The 16,973-nt window shown below is 48.3% G+C and overlaps 1 protein-coding gene across 16 annotated transcripts in view; it reads left to right on the forward strand.

The window, feature by feature from the left end:
• Positions 1–16,973, forward strand: part of LOC145539703 (anthrax toxin receptor-like) — a 45,144-nt gene that overhangs the window by 18,428 nt on the left and 9,743 nt on the right. For 12 of the 16 annotated variants that reach the window (XM_081573714.1, XM_081573708.1, XM_081573715.1 and 9 more), the window contains 10 exons: positions 353–424; positions 3,561–3,642; positions 3,736–3,769; positions 4,933–5,012; positions 5,090–5,158; positions 5,484–5,561; positions 5,658–5,718; positions 12,613–12,708; positions 14,515–14,584; positions 15,157–15,235. In XM_081573714.1, coding sequence (XP_081429840.1) covers positions 353–424; positions 3,561–3,642; positions 3,736–3,769; positions 4,933–5,012; positions 5,090–5,158; positions 5,484–5,561; positions 5,658–5,718; positions 12,613–12,708; positions 14,515–14,584; positions 15,157–15,235 — 721 coding nt within the window. The remainder of the gene's footprint in view (positions 1–352; positions 425–3,560; positions 3,643–3,735; positions 3,770–4,932; positions 5,013–5,089; positions 5,159–5,483; positions 5,562–5,657; positions 5,719–12,612; positions 12,709–14,514; positions 14,585–15,156; positions 15,236–16,973) is intronic. The other 4 variants (XM_081573718.1, XM_081573717.1, XM_081573707.1 and 1 more) reach the window with 1 other exon arrangement.

Genomic DNA, 16,973 nt, shown 5'->3' on the forward strand with positions numbered 1-16,973 from the left:
GAAAATGAACTTGTGTCTCCTGAATTGGCAGGTGAACTCTTAACCACTGGACCACCAGGGAAGTGTGTGTGTGTGTGTGTGTGTGTGTGTATGAGAGAGAGAGAGAGAGAGACATTGGGAGTGTTGGGCATATAGAAATGGACCAGGATGCCATCACAGTGATCACTTTCAGCAATATCGTACATCTCACAGGGCTCCCAACCTTTTACAAAGGGAATGGAAATTCTCAGAGTTTGAGAAACAGAGCCCAAACAGAAGAGTTGGGTTGTGGAGCAGGGAAATTGTCAGTCACCCCTTTCCTGGCTGCTCACTGGTATCATTTTGAGCTCACGTGCATGTGTTTCTTCCACAGCCCAAAACTGCAAATGTCCTTCATCACCTATGCCACACAGGGCAACACTGTCATGAACCTCACCTCAGACAGGTAAGTACTGACTTAATCCACTAAAGCAAGTCTAGTGGGTGATGTCACAGAAAAAAAAAATTGAGGGCTCTCAGAGACCTGGTGAGGACCCACTGTGTACAGGCTGGTCCATCCTGGGCTCCCCTCACTGATCACTCTGACCCCCAGCCTTGGCTCCTACTGATCTCTGGCTGCACCGGGACTGGGAGACCCCTGTGCTGCTCGACCATCTCCGCCCCCCTAAGCCCTGCCTGTCCTATGTCCCCTCTAACCCTGCCCTCCACCAGTTCGGTCCTCTCAGCATTCTTCCATTTTCTCACATTCAGCTCATTGTGAGGATTTCCTTGAACTGGCTGAACAGATGTGCAGGTCTTTTATGAACTCTGGCTTGTGTTGTGCACTTGCTGTGTGTATTGATCTCTGCTCTGGGTCAGTGAGGGTGAGGAGGACATGGTCATACCTAAGGAATAGGGGATGGGCAGTGTTGAAGTGCTAGAGGATTCAGTGGCGGGGAGCTTGCTCTTGGTGGGATTGAGGCATATGACCTCATGAATGTGGTTCTGAACACCAGACTAGACTGGAGTTCCAGAGGTGGACCCGGTTGTGTGCCAAAAAGTATAGATGTAGGAAGGAACGGTGCTTCTGAGTAGCTGTTATGTTAAGAATTTCAAGGACACAAAAGATGGAACCTAATTCAGAGTGAGTGAAGCACCAAAGATAGGTTGAGGACCTTTACGACTGGATGCCTCCAAGATTTAGACACAGTCACTGTTCAGGACCTTGCAGAGAAGCTGGAGTAGCAGAAGAGCTGGAGCAGCAAGGATGCAGGGGAGGGAGTATGGGGGTGCCAGTGCATGGAGACATCACTCCTCATGCCTGGCTCCCCGAAGAAGCAGGGACTCGGCTTCCTACTCTGTGAGCTGGGGAAGGCATAGTTCTGTTCATGTGTATGCTTCAAGTTTAGAAGAGCTACTGGAGTGGGTGTGAGGTGAAAGAGGGCTAGTTCATGGGGGCAGACTCTAGCAGGTGGAGGAGAGAGAAGTAGCAGGGGCTTGACATGGGCTTCTGGGAGAGGAATTGCCCATGGTGGAGAGAAAGATCATTGACTCTTCTAGGTTATGGAGCTCAAGGCCTGGATGAAGAACGCTTGCTTGAGGCTCATGGAAGGCATCCCCAGTCTTCTCTGGAGAATGAAGGAGGAGAAGTCTTCCAAGACTGTGGGCTCAGGAGAAAGAGTGGGACTCAGGGGAGTGGGAAATACTTGAAATCCTGTGTGTAGTCCAGGATACACTTAAGACATCTCAAAATCAACCATGGCCTTCATGCTTCCAGCTCAGGAGGACCCCACAGAATCTTGATGGGAGCTGGTCTCAACCTGAGATTGGGCATTTCCAAAGCTGCCTAGGCATTTAGGAGGATATGGCAGAGGGCTGGGGTGGGTGTTGCTGTACAAGGTGAGTCCAGAGTGACTCAGGGAGCCTGGGAAGAGGGGCAACTCTGATGGGTCTGCAGAGAACGTGGGACAGCACTGGGACTAGGGCTGGTGCTTTCTGAGCCTTGTCCACTAGGGTGAGCAGGCTGAGAGGGCACTGTCCACACAGGCCTTGCTCTGGTGCTGGAGAAGCCAGACAGCATGGAGCTAGGAAGCCTCAGGTGTGCTGGTGGGGCTGGGTGAGAACTGGGAAGAGGTGCTGCTGCTGCTGCTGCTGCTTCTGCTAAGTCGTTTCAGTTGTGTCCGATTCTGTGCAACCCTATAGACGGCAGCCCATCAGGCTCCCCTGTCCCTGGGATTCTCCAGGCAAGAATACTGGAGTGGGTTGCCATTTCCTTCTCCAATGTATGAAAGTGAAAAGTGAAAGTGAAGTCGCTTAGTCATGTCTGACTCTTAGCGACCCCATGGACTGAAGCCTACCAGGCTCCTCCATCCCTGGGATTTTCCAGGCAAGAGTACCTATGGTATGAGAGGGGTACTTTAAGAGCAGGAGGGATTGCTGAGAATTCTAGGAGCCTGGTGTCTGTGTATGAGAAGAGCTAGAAGGGCAGCAGTAGGGAGAGCCACTCAGGTGAGAACTTTGCCTGATGATGTGGGTCCTGGGCAGGAGGCTGTGAGTACAGAGAGTTCCAGAATAATTTTGTGGTTCAAAAAACAAAATTGAAATCTTCCGGAAAGTGCCAAGATATGTGTTTCTGCTCAACTAGGCAAGGCCTGCTCTGGCCTGCCCTGGCAATGGGTCCAAGGTCTCCTCTTCTCATGGGCTAGGTTGAATAGGACTGGGGCTCTCATATTTCACCACATATGAGCAACTCTTCTGAGAAGCCAGCCTTCAGGGACCACATACTCCTTAGACTTGCTGTGACAGCTCAGCCCATCACACTGGATAAGCCTGAACCTAAGCCCCTGCTTCCTAGTGTGTCCCAGTCCCATCCCCTGCCATCTGCTTTAACAGAGGATGACATGCCATCCTCACAGCAGCCTAAAGTCATGCTTTTCCACCCCCATGGACAACCATCAGGCCTCTTTTACAGCTTTTGGTCTATTTCTTCAGAAGCACATGAAGCCCAGGAGCCCTAGACTCTAATGGAGCAGCTTGACTCTTTCCTTTAGCACCGATCCAATAAGGAAAGTGGCTGGAAGGGACCAAGTCCACCTCAGGGTCTGTAGCAAGGGAGGAGGGGACAGGGCAGGAATATCAGCAGAATGACTTCTCCAAACTCAACTTTGCTTGTTGGAGGATAATGTGCCCTCACCAGGGACCCCTTGGATGCCAACAGTACTATCAGTCATGTTGGGGATGCCAGATCCACAGGTGCACATCCGTGGGTGCTCCTCTCTCACCGTGGACAGTCAAGGCAGGGCCCTTGATGAGTCCCCTGAGGTCTGGATGCCTGAGACAGGGGTGAGCACATTGAAAGTCAGGACCTACTGATGGGACAGAGAAGCAGCATCCTCCACACTCACTGAGTGGTGGACAAGGAAGGGTTAGGGTTAGTTCTCTCAGTGTCAAAGGCACGGGCAGAAGGGTCATGAGAGGATCACTTGTGTCCTCTCCAATCCAGGCATGTCTGCACAAGACAGAATGGTGGCAGGACAGCTGGGGCTGTTTTATAGCCATTAACCCTCATTCCCCCTCTACTCTCTTTTCCGATATGTTTTTAGAACAGAAATAAGTGATGGTCTCAAAAGACTTCAGAATATAGTACCTTCAGGAGCCACAAACATGCAGGAAGGATTGAAAAAGGTACAAAGACAGCTCTGAGAATTTATTCTGCTTTATCAAATTCTTAGACTATTATTGGGTCTTCTCACTGCCTTCCCCCTACTTTTGTTGCAGGCAAATGAGCAGATTGAAAGAGTTTACTCCGATAGTAAGTTGCCTGTTGACGTCGCTGGGCTCAGGTGGGACAGAGCCAGGCCAGGGCCTCAGTGAGGGCTGGTGCAGACCCTCCTCGGCCAGCTCCTAGCACTGACTCTTGGAGCGAACTCCTTGCCCTCTCTGTGCTGCAGGTTCCTCCTCCCCGCAGTGAGGATGAAAAGCTCCCCCAGGGATGTTCCTGAGAACCACATGGGATTATGCATTATATTTGTAGTTCTTGTGTGTGTGTGTGTGTGTGTGTGTGTGTATGTGTGTGTGAGTGTGTGAGTCACTCAGTCATGTCCAACTCTTTGAGACCCCATGGACTGTAGATTGCCAGGCTCCTCTGTCCCCGGAATTCTCCAGGCAAGAATACTGGAGTGGGTTGCTATTCCCTTCTCCAGGGGATTTTCCGGCCCAGGGATTGAACCCATGTCTCATGCATTGTAGGCAGATGCTTTACCGTCTGAGCCACCAGGGAAGCCCACATTCCTAGTTCTTACTAGATATCATTGCTTGACCTACAGTTGGGCTGCATGAAAAAGAAAAGGGAAATTCCAGGGACAGTGAACAGATGGAACTCAGTTTAAGGCACAGAGACCTTGGTGTCCCCTGGCTGCCCACAGTCTGTCCACCACTGTTCTGGCTCTGCCCTCTTTCCCTTCAGCCTCTCCCCTCTGATTGACTCTCATCCTGTGACCATGTTTCCAACAGTAGGAAAGGCTGTACTCTTCCCAGAACCATCTGCATGTAGACTGTAGGGTTGCAGCCCTCGTCAGGAAAGATGCATAGGCTATTGGGAAAGGCAAGGATCTGAGCAGGGGCCGCTGTTCAAGCATCTGACAGTCAGTCTGGCTGCTCCTCCCTGTGCTCACCTGAGAAGCTTGTCCTCACCAGGGAAGTAGCTGCAGCTCCCTTTCAGGGCAAAGATTGTGCCATCTTGCCCTAGTGAGGGTCCACCACGAAGAGCTCTGAACCAGTCTCAGACTCCTTATCTGTCAAGTGGGTCCTGGCCTAAGTCCTCTGACCCTCCAGACGCTCTAGGTGACAATTCTGGGGTCAGGGTGGCCCCTCCCCAGGAGAAGGTGATGCAGGATCTGTGCTGCAGGCTTGACAGGCTGAGGCAAGTTACTCCAGGTGCCTTGCTGACCAGCCCACTCCCTGCTTCTTCTGCAGACAAGAATGCTTCCAGCCTGATATTCACCGTGACTGCTGGGCCACTGCTGCCAGCGACGTTACAGGACACTAAGGATGAAGTGAGTCCCATCCATCGTTACCGGCTTTGTGGTCCATGTATTTGGGTATTTTATACTCAAAACCTTCTTCCTCTTAGGCTAGCAAGGCTCGAAATATGAAGACCACGATTTACTCAATGGGGTTAAAAGGCTATGAGAGAGACCAGGTAATTTAGAAAAATAACCAAGTGCCACTCTTGAGCGCAATTGGGGAAAGCTTTCAAAGGCAACTGTCTCAGAGTCACCCAAAGGACCCCAAGTGTTTCAACAACAGATAGCCACAGCAGATGAATAGCAAGTGTCCTGTAAACCTACACACACAGAGGTGTGGGTGGAGCAGATTTACACTCCCTGTGGGTGGGCTGCTGGCTGATGCCCGGGCGTGGCCCTTGAAGTCCAACACGGACAGGAGGCGAGGGTCTCTCTCCTAGGATAGGACTTGCTGTGTCCTCAATACTCACTCTTTACCAAGCCATCTTCTCTCCCTTTTAGCTGCTTCAAATTGTACAAGGAAAGAGACAAGTGTATCATGTGGATGAATCCAATATCGATGAAGCCTTTATTAGATCAGTGAGTGTGGCCACATTTGAGAAGGGGGTTGGGTGGCTTCTCACCATGCTCACACCTGTCCCTCTCCTTGACCTTCAACCTGTCCTTCTGTTGCAGATCGTGGGAAATTCCTGTAAGCAAGTTACAGGCAAGGACACATTCTATGCTTGTGTGGGAGGTAAGTGCTGGAGTCGCTGCTCCAGACAGAAGGGCATTTCTGTGCACGCGGTGTGAATGTGCCCGAGTGTGTCTGTACCTTTGAGTGGTGTGAGTATAGGCTGTGAGTGTGTTTAGATGAGTGTGAAGTGTGCGTTGGGAGTGAAAGGAGGTATACTGTGTGTTTTGAATGGAGTAAATATATGGCATGCATGTGATGTGCATGAGTATGATGTCTGAGTGTGTGCTGTGTGTGTGTGCATGTATGAGGGGTGAATATATGAGAATTTTTCAGCCATGTGATTGTGCCTGAATATATAAGTCTGTTTTTGTGTGAGGCATGTCTGACAGAGGTTGTGGTATGATTATTGTATGTAATTACCTTTTCTTCCAATTTTGAGAAACGATTGACATACTGCCAGGTATAAATTTAAAGCATAACACAAAATGACTTGATATACATGTATTGGGATATGATTGCCACAGGAAGTTTAGCCTAATTACTTTTTCAAACTCAAATCCAAAAGTATAATTAAAAAGAAAAGATAAGTGTTAAACCCTGAACAGAACACTAGCAAATGAAATCCAACAACACATAGAAAGGACAATACATCAAAAATAATTAGGGATCACCTAATGTAATCCCCAGAAATGTAAGTTTGATCTAGTGTTTGAAATTTCAATATAATGTATCACATCAGCAAAATGGAGAAAGGAAACATGATTATTTCAGTGGAGAAGCAAACAGTTGGACACAGTTCAAGTTCAGCATCATAATAGGAGCAACTTGATAAAGGCATCCATGCAAATTTTCACAGCTGACACTACACCCAGTGGTTCAATGAGGACGGCCTCTCCCTGAGATCTGGAACTTGACAAAGATACCGTCTCTTCCATGGGAGGGTCCCTGCATCAGTGTGAGGAGGACCCTGTGCAGTCGAGTTTCTGTTAGAAGCCCTCTCTCTGAGTGAGCTCTGTGTGTGCAAATTTGTGTGTCCACATCACTGGGATTTGTAGAGCTGAAGGGGGTGAATAAGCACATGTTCCCACTGGTAACAACACCCAGCTGGATGCACCTAGACACAGACCCAGGAAGCTGGTCCTGGCTGTGGTGCTCTGAACTGCAAGACTACAGTGCAGTAGGCTGTGGGGTCAGACAGAGCAGTCCTCATATCTGAGCTCTGCTGCTCATGGACAGAGAACTGGGGCAAATTGCTGAGTATCTGCCAGTTTGAGCTTCATCTCCAAGAAGCAGAAATAACAATGCCCATGCAATGAGACACAGATGCAGTGGAGGCACAGTTACAGGCACAGAAACTGGTGGCCCTCACCAACAGGAGCTGGTACTAAGGCTTCCATCGCCGACCCCTGGTGCTGACACCACCCCTCTGCTGAGTCCAGGATGGGGAGGGAAGTGGTTAGAGAACAACCAAAATGAAAGCGTCTTTAGCTGAGCCCTCTGTGGGTCCCGTCTGATCCTGACTCCTCCTGTCTCTAACTCTGTGAGCTGCAGTGCAAGGTGTGAACGTGAGGAAAGACCCCCGCACACGTGCAGGGTCTTTTCCTGCATGTCCCAGCTGTGCAACAACCATTCTATGATCATGTCTCCAGGACACATACAGGCCTGTCAGGCCTCAGGGAAGGATGCCTGTTGTCATTCATGCCCTGTGTGGCCCAGCTGGGGTGACAGGTGCCTGTTGCACACCCTCTGCTGGCATGACCCAGCGGTGCTGCTCCCGGTCCAACTGTTGTCATCTTGTCAAAAGCTGCCACATAGCATGACTGTCATTTGGAGGGAAAGCTCAAGGCAGGAACTTGGACCCCAAATAAAGCAGAAGAATCTGTTCATCAGGCAGTCATTCTGAATAAGCCAGTGGGCTGGGTAGGTGGGTGCCAGGAGCAGGTGAGCGTGAAGAACATGGCCTCTTCAATTTCTCAGGCTCTCTCCAGGACTAAGCAGAGGCCTCTGCTGACCTCCTGCCTCCAGGCCTATGCTCCAGCCCATCCTCTGCACAGGGCACAAGGGCCTGAGAAGGCCACTTCCTTAACCCACCTGATCAAGGAGGCTGAGGTCTTCAGGCCAGACAACTGGGCCCTCCAAGGTCCAGCCTCTATTCTAAGCCCTCCTGCTGCAGAGGCTTCAGGGTCAGGGGACTGGGCTTCCTGCAAACCTTCCTCAGCTTTACAGGTCCAGTTTTTGAGATTTCACACTCAGAGTGTCTCGATCCCAAAGCCTTTCTTGGTCAGCTGGCACCACTGGCTTATCACAGTCCTTGGTGTCTTCCTCTCTTTAGTTACTCATCACTCATTATGAACCATGACTACTGCTTAGCTCTTCCAACCTTTTATTATGGAAGATTTCAAACCTATAGCAAAGAGAGAATGAACAATGGGCACCCCTCTCTCTACTACCTGGATTTTCACTTAATATCAGACCATATTTCCTTTATCATGTATTTTCTCTAACTCCTCTCACTTTCTTCTCTCTCTCTTCATCTATTTATCTTATTTCTTGATGCATTTCAAAGTAACTTATTATCTCCAGTATACTGCCCCCAAAGTCCTATTTTGCATACCTTTACCTGGGGAATAATTTGTGTTGAGTTCTCATTTTGAAATGCAGCAGACAAGTATATTATTTGATGAATTCTGACAAATGCATACAACACCTGTAACCTCAGATCCCATGAAGGCTCAAAGTATTGGAGGTGCCTCCAGGATGTCTCCTCAGCTCCTTTCCCAGGCAATACCAGCCCCCCACCCCTTGGATGCAACTACTCCCTGATTTCTTCCTCCACAGGCTAATTTGCTGCTTTAGAATCTCTTCTCAATGACTCACAAAGGATGAGTGCAGGGTCTGGCCTGAAACTCTCAGTGCCGTTGTTTGGCAATTCAGCCACCTGTGTGTTTCTGGGTTTCTTCAAGGCTTGCGCCCTAGGAGGCAGGCTGAAGGTGGCAGCTAGTCACTCACTTTCCTGTGTGTGACTGGGCCAGAGTGAGTGTGTGCACAAGGCACAGCAGGTGGGGCCCAGCAGTGGAGGCCATAGTAAGACATGGTGCAGAGCAGGGCTTCCCTCTGAGGTCTGGAGTCCAGCTCTGCATCATGGCTGGAGACCCTTTGTGGGGGTAGGTGGGGCAGGCTGGGTGTGGCAGGAGGACTGCAGGATGAGGGCAGGATACATTGTTCAGACGGGGATACTCCTGCGACCAGCCTGGGTAGAGGCTGTCCCTCCAGCATGTTAAGGTTCCCTCTTGTCTCATCCCTCTGTCTCCAGGTTTAACAACCACAAAGAGTTCAGCTTTTATATGTAAATACTTACCTAAATATACTTAACAAGGATATTTTTACATTAATGGGATCATGCAGTCTGTTGTTCAGTTGCTAAGTCACGTCTGACTCTTTGCAAGCTCATGGACTGCAGCACATCAGGCTCCTCTGTCCTCCATTATCTCCCAGAGTTTGCTCAAATTTATGTCCATTGAGTTGGTGATGCTATTTAACCATCTCCTCCTCTGCTGCTCCCTTGTCCTTTTGCCTTCAGTCTTTCCCAGCATAAGGGTCGTTTCCAATGAGTTGACTCTTTGCATCAAGTGGCCAAAGCATTGGACATCAGTTTTGGTATTAGTTCTTCTAATGTTCAAGGTTTTATTCTGATCTCCTTGCAGTCTAAGGGACTCTCAAGAGTCTTCTCAGCACCACAATTCAAAAGCATTAATTCTTCAGTGCTCAGCCTTCGTTATGGTCCAACTCTCACATCCGTACATGACTACTAGAAAAACCATATCTTTGGCTACATGGACCTTTGTCAGCAAAATGATGTCTCTGCTTTTTAATATGCTGTCTAAGTTGGTCATAGCTTTTCTTTCAAGGAGCAAGTGTGTTTTAATTTCATGGCTGCAATCACCATCTGCAGAGATTTTGGAGCCCAAAAAAGAAAATCCGTCACTTCTTCCACTTTTTCCCTTCTATTTGCCAGGAAGTGATGGGACTAGTGCCAAGATCTTAGTTTTTTGAATGTTGAGTTTCAAGCCAGCGTTTTCACTGTCCTCTTTTACCCTAATCAAGAGGCTGTTTATTTCCTCTTCACTTTCTGCCATTAGAGTGGTATCATCTGCACATCTGAGGTTGTTGATATTTCTCCCAGCAATCTTGATTCCAGCTTGGGATACATCGAGCCTCGCATTTCACAAATGGCAACCCACTCCAGTGTTCTTGCCTGGAGATCTCATGGACAGAGGAGCCTGGTGGGCTACAGTCCACGGGGTCACAAAGAGTTAAACACGATTAAGCGTTTAACCCTTACCTTACCCCTTACTCTGCATATAAGTTAAACAAGCAGGGTGACAATATACAGCCTTGTCATACTCCTTTCCCAATTTTGAACCAGTTGGTTGTTCCATGTCTGGTTCTAATTGTTGCTTCTTGACCTGCATACAGATTTCTCAGGAGACGGGTAAGATGATCTGTTATTCCCAAACTTCCACAGTTTGTTATGATCCACATAGTCAAAGGCTTTAGTGTAGTCAATGAAACAGAAGTAGATGTATTTCTGGAATTCCTTTGCTTTCTCCATGATCCAAAAAATGTTAGCAGTTTAATCTCTGATTCCTCTGCCTTTTCTAAACCCAGCTTGTACATCTGGAAATCCTTGGTTCACATATTGCTCAAGCCTAGCTTGAAGGATTTTGAGCATAGCCTTGCTAGCCTGTGAAGTGAGCACAATTGTACAGTAAACTGAACATTCCTTTGGCGTTGACCTTTTTTGGGATCAGAATGAAAACTGACCTTTTCCAGTCCTGTGATCATTGCTGAGTTTTCCAAATTTGCTGGCAATATTTTCCAAACTTCTGCATAGTATTTCATTGTATGGATGGACTGAGTTATTTAATTGGTCTTCCTTGATCAATATACAGATTGTTCCTAATAAGTCGATACTACAAGTCAGACTATATGTAGGACCTTCCTGATGGTTACCTTTCTGTGAGCTTAGGAAAAGAATTCACTAAGATTTCGATAAGAAGTAGAATTTCTATATTAAAGACGCACCCATATTAAAGTCGGTCATTGTCCCATTGCTTTTTGTTTTCAAATGGGAGTTCTAAAGTTTTCACTCTTTAGTTCTTTAAACGATTTTAACTTTATTTTTGTAGGTTAAGGGAGAAATGGTCTTTTTTCCTTCTTTCACATGGAGCTGTCCAGTTGTACCAACAACATTTAGTAAAGAGATTTTTTTTTCTCATTGTATACTCTTGTCTCAATTGTAATAGATTAATTGATCATATATGCATGGGTTTATTTCTAGGCTCTCTATTCTGTCTGCTGATTTATGTGTCTGTTTTTGTGCTAGTACTATTCTGCTTTGACTTCTGTGGCTTTGTAGCATTCTCTGAAAACAGAGAGCAAGATGCTTTTGGCTGCATTCTTCTTTCTCAAGATTGTTTTAGCTATTGGATTCAAGAAAATACGCAGACTTTTCTACATGAGCTTCAATATTTTCAAAACCTAAAGGAAAATATGTCAGCAAGCCAGCGTCAGCCCATGAGCTAAGAATCTACTTGCTTCAAAGCAGAAAATTTGTAAACTTCACTTTGATGGAAGTTATAGGAAGACCTGAAGCGAAGGAATGAGGACTGCCAAGTTCAAGGCTATGCTGACATTTCTAAGGAATGTTCTTCAGAGTTAACTGACTTTAGGTAACTAATTGACCTTGACCAGGAGACAGAGGTGAAGGCTAATGACCTTGGGCTTAGAGCAGGAAGACTTGCATTTTAACCTGGCCAGCTCACCAGGGGCCAGGTGCACTAACTGCCCTCTCTGGATCCCCTGGTATTTATTTCAGTTGTCAGGAAGCACCACTGGGGATCCAGCAGACTGCATAGGGGCTATGATCCAAAACTGCTGCTGCTGCTGCTTCTAAGTTGCTTCAGTCGTGTCCGACTCTGTGCGACCCCGTAGACGGCAGCCCACCAGGCTCCCCCGTCCCTGGGATTCTCCAGGCAAGAACACTGGAGTGGGTTGCCATTTCCTTCTCCAATGCATGAAAGTGAAAAATGAAAGTGAAGTCGCTCAGTCGTGTCTGACCCCATGGACTGCAGCCTACCAGGCTCCTCCATGCATGGAATTTTCCAGGCAAGAGTACTGGAGTCGATTGCCATTGTCTTCTCTGATGATCCAAAACTGCACCTCAGCAAATCAATGTCTCTCAGTCTGACAAAAGAAAGTGCTTGGTTAATCCCTGGGATGGTAGTGGGGGATTGTGTGAAGTACACAAAGAGTCAGGGACAGGGAGGGGAAGAGCAGTCATTGCAGACTTCAGAACGAAAGCTAAGATTTCACCTTCCATAAGAGATTCTCTTATGCAAGGTCCTCACCACCTTGCTTGCCTCACCCAGGTCCAGGCTTTGTTTCTAGGGTCTTCAGCCTGCCATAAGCACAGAGAAGCACAGGGAGGAAGAACAGACCCCCAAGTGTCAGAAAGCCCCACCGGCACCCAGGCTTGTGTGCTCAGTTCAGACCAAGAGTCAGGACTGTCTTCAGCCTGTGTTATCTTTGTTCCTGTCATTTAGGTAAGGGAGGGCCAGATGAAGAGCACTCCTGGTATGTCTCAGAGAAGACCTTGAGACATCAGTCAGAGACCTTTGGTTGAGTTTGGCCCTGTGGAGGGTATGAGACCTTAATGGGCTTTGATGGGTAGGGGCAGTGGTGAGAGGCCCCCAAGTGCCCAACCACTTCAGAGTAGACCCTCAGTGAAATCAGGTGAAGCCCAGAGGTGGACAGACATTGATTCAAACACAACTGCTTCCTCATCAGAGTCCCAAGGAATTCAACTGAAAGGGTGACTTATTATAACTGTAAGATCAGAGGGAAGTCAGCATTCAACCCCTCCTAACACAGTCATGGATATTGTCTTTGCAGAATCCTACCAACTTGGTTTTTATGCACATGGTCTAAATCCAGACAAAATCAAAGAATATACTTGCAGATATAAGTTGGATGATATCCAAGTCTATAGTAAGTACCCAGTTTGGTGCTTCCAAATGACACACTTCCCACACTGCTCTTCAGTACTTATAGCAAACCAAGGCTTCAAACCCCTTCACTGTAGAAACTCTAAGGATAAAGGCAGAGTGGACAATGGAAGAAGGGATCTAGCTGGGAAGACTGGCCACCTTGCCCTTCAGCTCAGGCCAAGGAGTGATCAACCCTCAACACATCAAGAGCATCTTGGATCAGGGCTTATCCCTACAGAGGCTGGACTTGGGGTACTGGGTCTGCCCTCTCTGCTGTACTACTCCCACACTTTACTTGGCCTTCACTTCCCTTGGGAAATAAAGATGTGAATCTCACGAATCTTCCGGTGAGTAGTGGAGGCAGCCCCAGGACCCTCAGTCTGTTCCAGGTGCACTGAGCTCTCCAAGAAGGGTGGAGTCACCTGGGATTGAGAGCAGATGCCAATCACCAGGTCTGGACCCTGGAATCCTGGCTCAGATCCACTTTACATGTGTGATCTTGACCTAATGAGTGTTTTGTTCTCAGTCTCTATTATCTGTACTATACAATGGATCCGATGCAGTAGAAACACTAAGCCCTATCATGCACGTAAAGCTACTATTTGAAAATACTCAGGTACCAGATGTTCCTCCACAATAGGTGAGTGGCCTGAGAAAGCCCACAGGGTGGGCAGGAGATGAGCCCTCATCACTGAGGTGGGTGTGATCTCCCCCATAGAGTGCCTGGGGACAGTTGGACTTCCTCTTCCTCCTCAACTCTGCCAGTTAGCCCCCTGATACTTTGATTTGATATGATTGTTTTATATTCAATGACTTTTCTTTCCAAAGCCATCTGGAAAACCCAGTGCAAGCCCTCTCCCTCAGCACACTTCTGGGCCATCTCTCCTCCTTCCACTGGTGCACAGGATGGGCAGGGCTCTGCCATGACCACACTCCCACACTACACAGTGTGTAGATGACCTCAGGGAGTGAAATTTCCCATGATTTATACTTTCTCAGGAGTGATTAGGACTAAGTAAATCATCTGTAGGGAGAGCTAATGTTTATTGAGCACCCATTATATCAGGTAATGTGCAAAGTGCCTTACATGCACTATCACAATTAATTCTCAAAAGAGACCCATTGTTATTTCTTTGTACAGAGCAGATGTAGCCATAGTCATAGGTGGTCTAACTGCCCATCTGTGTCTATTGGGCCTTCAACCTTATTGATAACAGATTTATAGAAAGGCTAGATACAACCTATCCCCCATGAAATGCACTTAGATAAACCCCCTGGGGTCTATGACTCTGCAGCTTTCCCACTCTTGACTCACCAGTGTTTCTCTCTGAGGTGGACCAGCAACAAGGCTCACATATGAGACTCCATCACACAGTCCTGGGCTCCTCTGCTGACTGCCACACTGCATGTGATTGGAGCGTGACCAGAGTGGCAGAGCAGCACTGTTCATTGCCAAGAGCAGTGATGCATCAATGAGGATAGATTGGGTTGATTTTAATTACATTTTCCTCTAACAAAAACATCTCAGAAGACATTTTAATAAATATAGAGAGGCATAACAAAGAATCATTTTTAATCAATATTTGTACATGTTTTATGTTGTCTATCTTTGGTACATAATGTTTTTTATATTAAGAAATCTTTAAAATTGGCAATGGAAATATTTCGTTTAATCAGTAGTGATTTGAAAGCTCCTCTGCAGTCAACCATGCATTTCTTGGCCTTCAATATACGAGGGCAGGCGGAAGGGGAGGGGTAGAAGGATGGACAAGACTGTTGATGTTCTTTTCATGTGGTGTTCTTTTAGATAAAGAACCTGCCTCTGTGACTAAAGAAAAATTAACTTGCGAAGGACATATTTTTGCTAAAACTGGACAGTAAGTGTTTATGTTCTGGGGCCATTTGGGCAGGTTTCGCCACCATGAGGAGTCCAGAGTGTGGGATGCCCCATTTAGTGAGGGCAGCACACCTCTGTCTCCAGGAGGGCTCAGGCATCCTCCACCCCTGCCCTGGATGATAATCCCCTGAGATGTTCAGAGATGATCTGTGGGCCAGGCTCCGCTGAGGAGGGCAGGATGTGGGAGATGGTGTGTCCCACGGATGGTACCTTTACTCTGGGCAGCTTTTCCAAATGAAGCCAACATGCTGTGTACGTACAGAGGAGTCAGGATGGTGACACATACAGCCATCCCTTGTCACTAAGCCCATGATCATGAGGGCATCTGACCCCATGCAGGGCTCCTCACTGCCTCATCTGCTTTCATTTCAGAGCTCGATCTCATGTTGTTTGGGGAAGAACTCCTTTTACCCATGCTGCCTGCAGTACAGTAACCCCAAATTCCTATAGTCAGTGCCTTCAGAGGAGAGCTGGGGCTGCAGATTGAGCCAAGTGTAAGAACTGTATCTATCCTGTCTCTTGGGTTACCATCTGCCCTTTCTGTTCTTTTAGAGTGATTGTTGTTGATTACACTCTGGACCAGGGCAAGACCTACAGCAAGCGATTCTTGAAAGTTACCAGCAAGGATTGTGTAAGTGACAGGGTGGGTGGGGTGCAGCCTCCCTCCAGATATATCTAGAATACCTGCTCTGCAGGGAAGACACCCTGAAAATCAATAGAGAGGAACAATATCCTCAAAGAAGAGCCAGCAAGTAGCCATGCATACAGGCCCCTTGAACAATACTTCTCAGCCATATCCCATTGTTGAGAAGTTGTTTCCCCCATTCGCTTTGTGAAATTCAGGCTAGTGCTTTTACAAGACACCTGGGGCATCCGTCTAGGCCTTGCAGAAACTCTACCCTCTCTGTGAACCAAGTGTCATTGAAGGCACTTGAAATAGACTAATTCAAGCTCTAAGCAATTCTAGAAACAGTGTTGATATTCTGCCCACCGTGGACCCACCATGCCACCTCCCTTGGCCAGGCCTTATAGTGGGGAGCTCAAGGCTCCAGCCTGGATTCCATCCAGAGTGAGTGTAAGAAGCTGGGATATTGTGCACTAGGAGACAGATTCCAGGCCCTCTGAGACCCTTAGGCCCTCCAAATCTGGGTCCCAGACCCAGGAGTCTGTAGGGTGGGAACAACTGTGGCCGTGATCAGTCAGGGTGTGTCTTCACTGCATTGGTGCAGCAGCAGGCAGGGCTCTGAATCCACTCATGATCATCACAGCCCCAGCCTCCCAAGTCTGTTTGGGGAATACTGGCGGTCACTTTGCAGAGGTCATCAGCCTCCCTTCTGCCTCTCCTCCTTTCTCATGCTCCTCCACTGCCCCTATCTGCAAATTGGCTCTGACATCTGCAGGGGGACTCTGCTCTCTGTTCCTGGGGAGCTGGCAGGGCTGTGGGGAGGGTGAGGCTCAGCTCAAGGAGAGGAGCTGGGAACAAAGGCTGCTCTCAGGGGCCTGCTTTTCCCAGCTCTACGGCATCCAGGCCACTTAGCCTGGGGCACCCCTACCTGGGTGACAGAGTCTGTCAGCCTGGAGTGAGGTTTCTCTGGGAGGAGGGACATCTGTGCCTAATGCTACTGCCCCTGTGTCCGGTCCTAGCTGGTGAGGTTCCCCTTAGTGTGACAGCCCACATGTGCATCTGCCTTCTCTGCTCCCTGAACATCTTCCCAGGAACCTGAGACTGAACCTCCACATTTTGTACTACGAGACTTGCCACCTGAGAATCACCCATCCACAGGCACATTGAGAAGAGAACTAGGCCCAGCACAGGGTCACCCTCAGCCTGACTGGGCCTCTCCTTTCAGCAGCCCTGTTTCCTGAGCATAAGCTCTCCATGCCCCCTTCCCTTCTGCTTCTCTCCAGCAGAGCTGTTGATGTGGGGAAGAGCTGAGCACTGCAGGTCCATGTATGCAGCACACCATCCTTGGTTATGAAAAACAAGAGAACAGAGTCCATTCATTAAGCCCCCATGTGGACCCAGCCTGTGCTGGGACTTTCTATAGCCTCTGTCCAACGTGCTCAAGCACCCACTTACTTCCTCACCACAGATGTGAGATAGAGCCTCAGAGAGTATCTTTACCCAAGGTTTCAGAGCCAGGAAGTAGGGAAGAGAACCTAACGGGTAGGTGATCAGGGTCTCCTACCTCTTCTCTTGCACCCCCACTTCTCAGCAACCCCACAGCCTTCCTCATACATCTGTGTGTCATAGCTGTTTGTGGTCCTCACAAAACCCCAGTGCTCTCAGCCAAGGCAGGCAGTGAGGGCTGGGCTGTCACTCCCTGGAGGACTGGACTTCCTTGACAGGGCTGTGGGGAGAGCCTCTG

This window comes from Giraffa tippelskirchi, chromosome 2 (assembly GCF_054371585.1).
Source record: "Giraffa tippelskirchi isolate mGirTip1 chromosome 2, T2T-mGirTip1v1.2.pri, whole genome shotgun sequence".
In the NCBI taxonomy this organism is placed as follows: Eukaryota; Metazoa; Chordata; class Mammalia; order Artiodactyla; family Giraffidae; genus Giraffa; species Giraffa tippelskirchi.